At 42.0% G+C, this 9,119-nt stretch overlaps 1 protein-coding gene across 1 annotated transcript in view; it reads right to left on the bottom strand.

Annotated features, from left to right (window-relative positions):
• Positions 1 to 37: 37 nt before the first annotated feature.
• LOC109467523 (arachidonate 5-lipoxygenase-like) overlaps positions 38 to 9,119 on the bottom strand; it is a 24,166-nt gene continuing 15,084 nt past the window's right edge. Inside the window, exons 11-24 of the mRNA XM_019765538.1 lie at positions 8,998 to 9,042; positions 8,492 to 8,614; positions 7,746 to 7,843; positions 7,113 to 7,242; positions 6,499 to 6,603; positions 6,196 to 6,310; positions 5,694 to 5,811; positions 4,941 to 5,033; positions 4,699 to 4,759; positions 3,816 to 3,921; positions 3,133 to 3,206; positions 2,474 to 2,647; positions 1,539 to 1,702; positions 38 to 894 (exon numbers count right to left, since the gene is read on the bottom strand). Of these exons, the coding sequence (XP_019621097.1) occupies positions 777 to 894; positions 1,539 to 1,702; positions 2,474 to 2,647; positions 3,133 to 3,206; positions 3,816 to 3,921; positions 4,699 to 4,759; positions 4,941 to 5,033; positions 5,694 to 5,811; positions 6,196 to 6,310; positions 6,499 to 6,603; positions 7,113 to 7,242; positions 7,746 to 7,843; positions 8,492 to 8,614; positions 8,998 to 9,042 (1,524 nt within the window). The 3' untranslated portion in view covers positions 38 to 776. The remainder of the gene's footprint in view (positions 895 to 1,538; positions 1,703 to 2,473; positions 2,648 to 3,132; positions 3,207 to 3,815; positions 3,922 to 4,698; positions 4,760 to 4,940; positions 5,034 to 5,693; positions 5,812 to 6,195; positions 6,311 to 6,498; positions 6,604 to 7,112; positions 7,243 to 7,745; positions 7,844 to 8,491; positions 8,615 to 8,997; positions 9,043 to 9,119) is intronic.

Raw genomic sequence — 9,119 nt, forward strand, 5'->3', positions numbered from 1 at the left:
TCTCATTAATAGTGTCAATCAAAATGTCCACAGAGAATTACGAAAATACTTTTTATTTGATGTCAACGATGTCCTTTACAAACTCACAAGGCACTCAAAATTAAATTGAATCTCTTCTTTGTTTCTCTCTGGCCATCAAACACACGTTGGCAGGGAAGGGCACAGATTTACTTTCCCTGAATTACGTTTGTCACAAACAATATTTTCTCACACGACTATACAATAAACTATGTTACTGAATGTAAACACAATATAATACAATAACTCATTGTTTTCTGATCTTAAACAAAAAATAAAAATCATAACAATGCCAGGTTCACAATGAAAGGTAAAGAGAACTGCAATTCTGAATGAAGTCGCTAGTGGGCAGCAAAGACCTTATCATTTGTATCAACGCATTAACACAAACACACACACACACACACACTGATAAAGTCATATTACCCACTGGTACAAGTATGCCACCCATTAAGCAATTTCACAAACAACAACTCAACCCTCCAAACCAAATGCACAAAAAAAACACACAGGAGGGTCTACATGCAAATCTAACGTAGTGCTTATTGGAATACGCATCAATTAACCGTTAAGCACTGCAGCTGTTTCTGAATCTACTATCGTCATTGCCATCACCAACCCCCATGCAGACCCTCCACTCATCATCATTGAATTATGCATTCGAGCACTTAGGTTCTAAAATCCAAGTTGGTTGAACATGATTTTTAAAGAAATGGCATAGTTTTGGAACTTATGCCTCTCATCCAGAAAGGTGTTTTCTAGATGCTGATGGCGTTTGGAATGTTCTCTGGATTCAGGTAGTCATAGGAGTTGTGACGCTGATTCTTGTCTTCACTCTTGATGTCCTTGGCGATAGCAGCCAAACTATCCCTGAACCTGAGGAATATAGAAGAAAAGACATTTTGGTGAAACTGTAGAATTAGAAGGTCTGCCTCTATGAAACAACTTGAAGCAGTTAAGTTTCCCATGCAATATCATTTTTCTTTTCATCGCCACTGTCAAATCCATTTTGTTATACGGTGATGAAACATGGACCCTACTAAGTCTTTTAAGAAAGAAACTTAATATATGCTACACGCGGATGTTTAGAATGTGCCTCAACATTTCCTGGGTTGGAGAAAAAAACTCGCTAATGAGCACTTGGGCCAAGGTTTACTGCCAGTCACTGCGATCATAAGATCCGCAGAATGAAACTGGCTGCGTCAGGGAAGGCACTTGGGATTTGGCACTCCCAGCCCCGAGGACAGACAACACTTAAGCTCCTGTTCTGCATAACAGGAGCTTTTTGACTAATTTTTGCATTATCTTGTCTTGACTTGTCTGACTTTTGTTCCCTTTTGGATTTCATAAAATTGTCTTCACTTTATTTGCATATCAATCAATAGTTTGTGCTTATAAACCTGCATTTCTCCTCTGGTCTCTCAGTCACTTACGAAAGGTAGTGGATACTAGCTGAAACGTCTGACCGTTTCCAAAATCGTGTCCAGTTGTTTGAGTAACTGTTTTTTTGGGGGGCATACCTTCCAACAGCCTCCAGTTCACGCGGGCCCTGTAAGTACGGGACCAAGAATTCTCCAAGGGGATTTGTGGACCGCTGACTCAGAACGTCAGTCAGAAGGTTGAGCTCAACTGTCTTCCTCTTCCCTGGAAGCGCATCCAGGAGGTCTTCCTCAGTCAGAGCGTCCTATGCAATAGAATTATCAACGATTAAATATGCATAAAAGAAATTTTAAATGGAATATAATTCAGGTGCAATAGCTCAATTGGTAGAGTGCTCGCTTTGTAACCGGGAGGTCGTGAGTTCAAACCCCGGCCGGGTCGTACCAAAGACTTTAAAAATGGTACACACTTCTTTCTCTGCTTAGCACTCAGCACATACGAGAAAGGGTGTGGGAAGGTCAAACACACAGTACTACCAGCGGACTAGCCCCCTGCTGTAGTGCATTGCACAACTGTGTGGCCCAAGGGCTACGAAATGGAGATGGGCACCACCCTAAGCTCTGCATAAGAGCACAGCAGACCTTCTTCTTCTGAGAGGAAGAGGTGAAATCATACAAAGCGTAGATGGCTATTCATGATCATATTTCTCATTGATTATTATTAGTGTAGTTGACCAGTTACATGGCTTCACAGCTGGTTGTGCTGGGTGAGGTTGTCGTCACTTCTGACACGCTATACCGCCGAGGGTTTGCAGCAGTTGCATGTCTCGTATTTCCTGAGAGAGGTGAAGGAGGCTATATACATCAGGGCCCACCACCCTTCACTGAACCGCGACGGGGGCCGACATCGTCTACAAGATACCTTTGACCCAGTGTTGACGTCACACTTAAAAAAAGCCACGTGACAAACTTCACTGGGTCAGTCTACTGAGGAAGACCGGAGTGACTGGTTGCTAAAGCTCTAGGTGAGAGAACTTCTTTGTGTTGGATCAAAAGTTGTAACTCTAAGTACTGACCTTCTTTTTGGGTGGATTTCCCTCCAGCCAGAGCGGCATGTTGGGCACGAAGCCGTACTGGTCCCACTGCATGAAGTTGACTGCCGCGTGCTGCGCGCTGCTGGTGAAGATGACGCACGTCACCGTCTGGATCAGCTGATCCAAGCTGGAAAACTTCCCGCCACCGGGAACACCCTGGGGAGAGGGGGAGGGGGGCACGAAATATAGAATAATATTTATGTTTACCGAAGGAAAACGTATTGTTTTTGCTGAGTTTCCTCTTCCTCCTCTTCTCCAAACACTGACCTCTGACATGGCCAATGACCTGATTTGTTGACGTGTGTCACCATGGTAACTGGTGTTGTGTTACATAATGTTGCAATTTTATAGCAGGAGGGATTAAGACTCCTGTCTGACCATATATATGAATGTGTCTGTATAAGAATTAACAGAGCTTACCATATGCGAAGGTAAACATTATTAACATTGCATTGGCAGCCAAGTGGCTGAATTACACAAGCGTTACAAATTTAAACCTTTGAGAACACAAAGTTAGGTACAGAGTGACATAGACCGTAGTACTTAAAGGTACCAGTATTCGTGGGTGTTCAAAAGTATTAAAACTTCTACTCAAAAGACTGTACAAACTACAATCAACTACAATCAACTGTAAAAGTTACCTTAATGCCCATGGAAACAAGAGCACTCGCCCATGCCTGGATCTCCGGGTCACCTGTTATCTTCGAGGCGTCATCTGGGAAGAAATGCAGTCTATCATGATTTTCTGTTCACGCAAATAACTTTGTAAGCTATGTGTAAGCTGCCATAGGACTGTAGACAGTTGAAAATGTACACAACACTTTATTCAAACTTTATGCCCGATGGCTGGCTCCAAGTGGCCACATAGTCATGATACGGCTAAAAGGGGCTTCTTAAGAGGCAGTGGCAAGTGAATAGTCCCACGTTTTTCAGAAGAGGGTTTTGTGATCTTAGCAGATAATGTTTTTGGATCTCTTTTAGCGACAAATTTGAGATTGTGGTAACGTCTCAAAAAGCCTTTTTTAAATCCCTATAATGAATGATAGTTATGGTCATAATATAGCTTCACTTTGCTCTGTTTCTTCTTCTACCATTCTAAACAAATAAGGTCAATGACCTGGACCAATGCCTGCCACCAAGGTAACTGGTGCTGTAGCAGACACCCTGTGGTGTTGGATAGTATTATGTAGCAAGTGGCAGCACAGAGTTGGAGGGGTCTGGTCACCATATACTAACTTTTTTTTCAGTAAGCCGGACCACGTGAATGTAATATTATGTACTTGAAAATATCACGTTTCTAGTTGCAACAATATCTGCTAATTACCATAGAAAATCCCCACAACGTCCGTGACGTATTTGTGGATGGCATTGTACAAGCGTAGGGCGTCGTCACGGTAGTAGTACTTCGGCAGGGCTGCTTGGTCGTCCACCTGACGAGAGCACAAGGGTAGGTTAAACACTTCTGATGACCAGAATCTGTTCATGATGTTATCATTATGTTTACCGAAGGAAAACATGTTGTTTTTGCTCAATTTCCTCTTCCTATTCTTCTCCAAACACTGACCGCTGACCTGGCCAATGACCTGATTTGTTGACGTCTGTCACCATGGTAACTGGTGTTGTGTTACATAATGTTGCAATTTTATAGCAGGAGGGATTTAGACTCTTGTCTGATCATATATATGAATATGTATGCGTAGGAATTAACAGAGCAGACCATATGCGAAGGTAAACATTATGCATTTGCTTTGCAAATGTTACCTTTCTAGTTCATACTTGATTACTAGCTTCTCTTCTTCATTCCTAATGAGATAAAGGCCACGAATTTTCCTTCCATCTGGGTCTATGATGGTGATGGTGATTTACTGGTTTATTGATTTAAAAACCTTACACAGCCCGGAGGCTGAATTGCGTGTTTCATTACATACGTTTGTGTTATCTTTAGTTAACGTCATAATAGTCCTATGGACGCCATGACGTCTGCCACAGTTCTTTTCCAAGTATTTTTGGTCTGCCTCTTTTCCTTTCCTCAACAGATCTCCAGTTCAAGGCTATTGTCTTAGGTATTATGGTGTGGTCTTCTGTAGGCGATTTTCGTGGACAAACTTCTAAATTCATAAACAGTCATCAAAACGACTACATTTATATGAATATGTGACTGGAATTGGTGGATACCTTTGTCTTGTTAAGTTAAAGAAATTTCTCACCCCTCGGGTTTCCAGATCCTTTGGAAGTGTTCCATCGATGTCGAGTCGCCAGGTCTTCAGTCTGTGGGGAACATAAACCAAAATAGCTTCGAGATGCAGAAAATCATGAAGTTGATTCTCAAAGAAAAACACAGTTGACGAGTTCAATTACAATGCCAGGGATTGCTGTTTTATTTATTTATTAATATTGTTGGCATGTACCCTTTTGCGTTATGATTAAGGATTTATAGTAGATTTCTTACTTTTCTTTGATAAGTTCAAAGCTGCCCTGGCTCCCGATCTGTGTGACACGATCCAGGCCGCCGCCTTCATTGATCAGTACGAGACGTGCCAAGCTGCAGAGAAAAGGCAGCGCTGTTAACATGGGGTCGTGTGGCATAGCGTTAGCGTGTTCGGCCCGGAACCAAGAGGTCCCGGGTTCGAACCCCACCTTGTCACCGATCTTGTGCCCTTGGGAAAGGCACTTTGCACGACTTTCCTCACTTCACTGTAATAAGTACCTAGCTTCGGTTAGGGACGTCCCTCGGATAGGACGTTAAATGGAGGTTCCGTGTTTGGGGAGAGCCACACCCCACGCACATTAAAGAACCCACCACACCTTTCGAAAAGAGTAGGGGACCTTACCGGTGTGAGTGGCTCAAACCTTAAAAGGCCTGGTGCTCAACCTCTTAGTGTATCGTCATGGCAAATAGAATATCATTGGCATAAACGATAAAGGGCAAGAAACGATATATCCAATGTACAATACAACGCAATTGAAATATTTATAACCTTACCTTATCTTTCGACTGGAATGACACGGACTGTGATTATGCCTTATGATTTTGACTTTTATGTTTTGGTGGACATGTCCTGTTTCCAATGATTGACTACTTGTACTCTTTGTTCATATTTAATTACTTGATTGTCTACATTGGAAATCAGTTGTCTTAAACTGAAGGTACCACCCAACCGGTTTTAAGATCAATAAATAATAAATGAATAAATAAATAAACCTGTTGATCTGGAAAAGGTAGATGAAGTGTGGCTCCATGAGACGCAGAATCGGGTGGGATGAGGCGAGGTTTTGATAGGCTGCCAGTGCGCATGCCTCAATCAAAAGATGAGTAAATCCTGTGAGGAACCACAGAAAACAGCGTTGACAATGGAAACTGTTCTCCAACATGCACACAAAACAACCGTGGGCCAGTGGTGCATAACTTCCCTCAAATGAATAAAAACTCAAAAGAAACTGGGAACGGTGGAATTTTCAGCGATTTTTTTGTTTTACCTTTTACTAAAAAGGACAAATCGGATATACAGAGCACTTCGTCGACAGTGCGTTCTGCGCCTGCGCAAATCCCCGATTTTTCACAGCTTTCGCTGAATGTTTGGTCACCGTTGCATCATAACTGACACTACCTTTGGAAACTACAGACGGAATGTCAACCTTGATATACGCGAATAGGACCTTAGAAGAGACCTGCCGAAGGCGCAGTACGTTCTGCCGAGGCTTACCCAAGTGAGGAACGGCCTCGTGGTAGTTTGCATCTGCGCAGTTGAACCACATCTTGGCCATGAGCCACGTGTTCTTGGGGCCGGCGGGGGCTCCATCCTTTGGTGGCAGGAACACCTACAGGTGTACCGTTATCAACAAATTGGACTTCATTATGACAAAACTCACATTTGTCCTGATTTCACATATAAACTTGTTACCTGATTTCACATGTAAACCAAGTTACGAAAATAAAGTCCCCTTGTAGAAGGATTCATTGACATAAAAAGTGAGAGTAAATAAGATCTTAATTCTATCAAACCTACCGGGTGTTTCTCCGTGCTGTTAGCATCGTTAGGAAACAGCTGGATGGCGACAGGCACCAGGTCCTGCTTCCCATTAACGAAGAACAATCCATAGGGAGCGCACATCTGGGGGGTCAGATGTATGATTAACTTATTTATTTGTTAGTAAAACGTTGAACTTTATTCGAACACACAATTGTACAGAGATCAAATTTTCAGCGACCACTGTCGCCTTCACCAGGATAATTAATGCCCAATCACTTCACAACGTGATCTCGCCAGAGTTACGGTTACAAACAGGTGACCTTATTCACACGAGACTTTACTTATACGTGACGTGAGCAATTGATCAAAAGTGCCAGGAGTTTATGTATTTATTTATTAGTGAACAAGGATATAAGAGATATTCTTATACTAGCATGAAAGTTCATCTGACTTGGTAAAATGAATAATGAAAATTAAACTGTTCTCCAACTCAAGACACGAAAAAAAATACAGAAATTTTCGACCGAATCACTCAGTCTTCACCAGCTTTATGACTGAGTGATTCAGTCGAAAATTTCTGGTTTTCGTGTCTTGAGTTGGAGAACATCTTCATAATTTTCATAATATAAGAGAGATGTTCATGTACTCACAGGTCTGCCGTTCTTGTTGGTTGTCGGCATGGTCGAATGATCCACGATGTACACGCGCTTCGCCGCCATCGCTGCATCGAGGGCCAGGCCTTCGAGGGAAGGCTTCACCATGTCTGACGTCACGCCAAATCTGTGCAAGATCAACACAGGTGAAGGAGGCTTTTTACATTATGGCCTACCACCCTTCACTGAACCGCGACGGCGACGGGGGTCGACATCGTCTACCCGATACCTTTGACCCAGTGTAGACGTCGCACTTCAAAGAAGCCACGTGACAGGCCTCACTGGGTCAGTCTACTGCGGAAGACCAGAGTGACTGGTCGAAAGCTCTAGGTGAGAAAACTTTTTGTGTTGGATCTAAAGTTTTAACTCTAAACATGTAACTACCAACACAGATGAACTTTCATGGTTGTATCAACAAAGGTGGTTACACTCTTGGAAAGGTTGATGTTTCATACAGTTACAGTCTTTTTATAGTGTAACAACGCTGTTGGGCTAAGAGTTACCTAGACTGTTTCAGAGTTACCTACACTATTATCGAGTTACTAAATAAACTGTATCAGGCAAAGGTTTCCATACAGTAACTGGGCTAGACTAGTGGAAGAGCTGTGCAAAGTGCCCGAGGTTACTTACCCACTTGGGATGGCTGAGCACAGGCGAATCGAGGTGGGGTTCACGCCTTTCAGACGTTGTGCTCCAAAATGTTCATCTTTTTTCCAGCCTTCCATTCCCTTCGGGAAAATAAAGATATTTTTCTTAGAACCGATAAACATATAAACATGTTTTAATCTATTGTGTATGCAAAAAATCAAATCACAAGTCAAATAAGAATCATTACATTCCAACCAAAGATATTCGTTTGAGTAACAACAACAAAAACAAAAGTAGTAGTAGGCAGCAGCAGTAGTAGTAGTAGTAGTAGTAGTAGTAGTAGTAACGTTAGTAGTAGAAGTGGTAATAGAAGTAGTGTAGTGGTGGTAGTAGTAGTAGTAGCAGTAGTAGTAGTAGTAGTACCAGTAGTAGTAGTAGTAGTAGTAGTAATAGTAGATGTAGTAGTAATAGTATGTAGTAGTAGTAGTAGCAGTAGTAGTAGTAGTAGTAGTAGTAGTAATAGTAGATGTAGTAGTAATAGTATGTAGTAGTAGTAGCAGTAGTAGTAGTAGTAGTAGTAGTAGTAGTATTAGTAGTAATAGTAGATGTAGTAGTAATAGTATGTAGTAGTAGTAGTAGTAGTAGCAGTAGTAGTAGATGTAGTAGTAATAGTATGTAGTAGTAGTAGTAGCAGTAGTAGTAGTAGTAGTAGATGTAGTAGTAAAAGTATGTAGTAGTAGGTGTAGTGGTGGTGTTGTTGTTGTTGTAAGCTCAACAGAGTTTCTCACTTTCGGGTCTTCGTCGCAAGGGAATGTCTGTCTGATGCTTTCAAAACTACTCCAGCGGCCATCTGCGATGATGCGGATCAGATTGGATCCGCCCATGATGGCACCTGTCTTCATCAGAGACCCCTGTGGGAATGATGGGTTAGTACATGTATCTGTATCTGTATAGCCGGTACACACACACACACACACACACACACACACACACACACACACACACACACACACACACACACACACACACACACACACACACACACACACAAACACACACACAAGCACACGAACCCCACCGAAAAGATAACTTTTCTGGGGAAGGTAAAAACAAAGTTAAATATTGTTATGTATCTCTAATCTCTAAATTGGTACAAAGTACACCTGTCCAGATACAGATTATGACTCCAGTTTATTATACTTGAAATTAAGGCTTCGATCCCCTCTGTAAACGATCGACCTAAAAGCAGCGGAATCCTTGAATTATTCAATGATGCAAAGACGCATATACTTACAAGCTGCCTGGATGAAAAGAAGTCCTCCACCGGAAGGTCTTTCAACTTTATGTTTAGAACAGAAACAAATACAATGTAAGGGCATTGCTTGAAACGGGAAAGTTGCACAACGTATATATATA

This window comes from Branchiostoma belcheri, unplaced genomic scaffold (assembly GCF_001625305.1).
Source record: "Branchiostoma belcheri isolate BF01 breed outbred unplaced genomic scaffold, Haploidv18h27 scaffold180, whole genome shotgun sequence".
Taxonomy (NCBI): domain Eukaryota; kingdom Metazoa; phylum Chordata; class Leptocardii; order Amphioxiformes; family Branchiostomatidae; genus Branchiostoma; species Branchiostoma belcheri.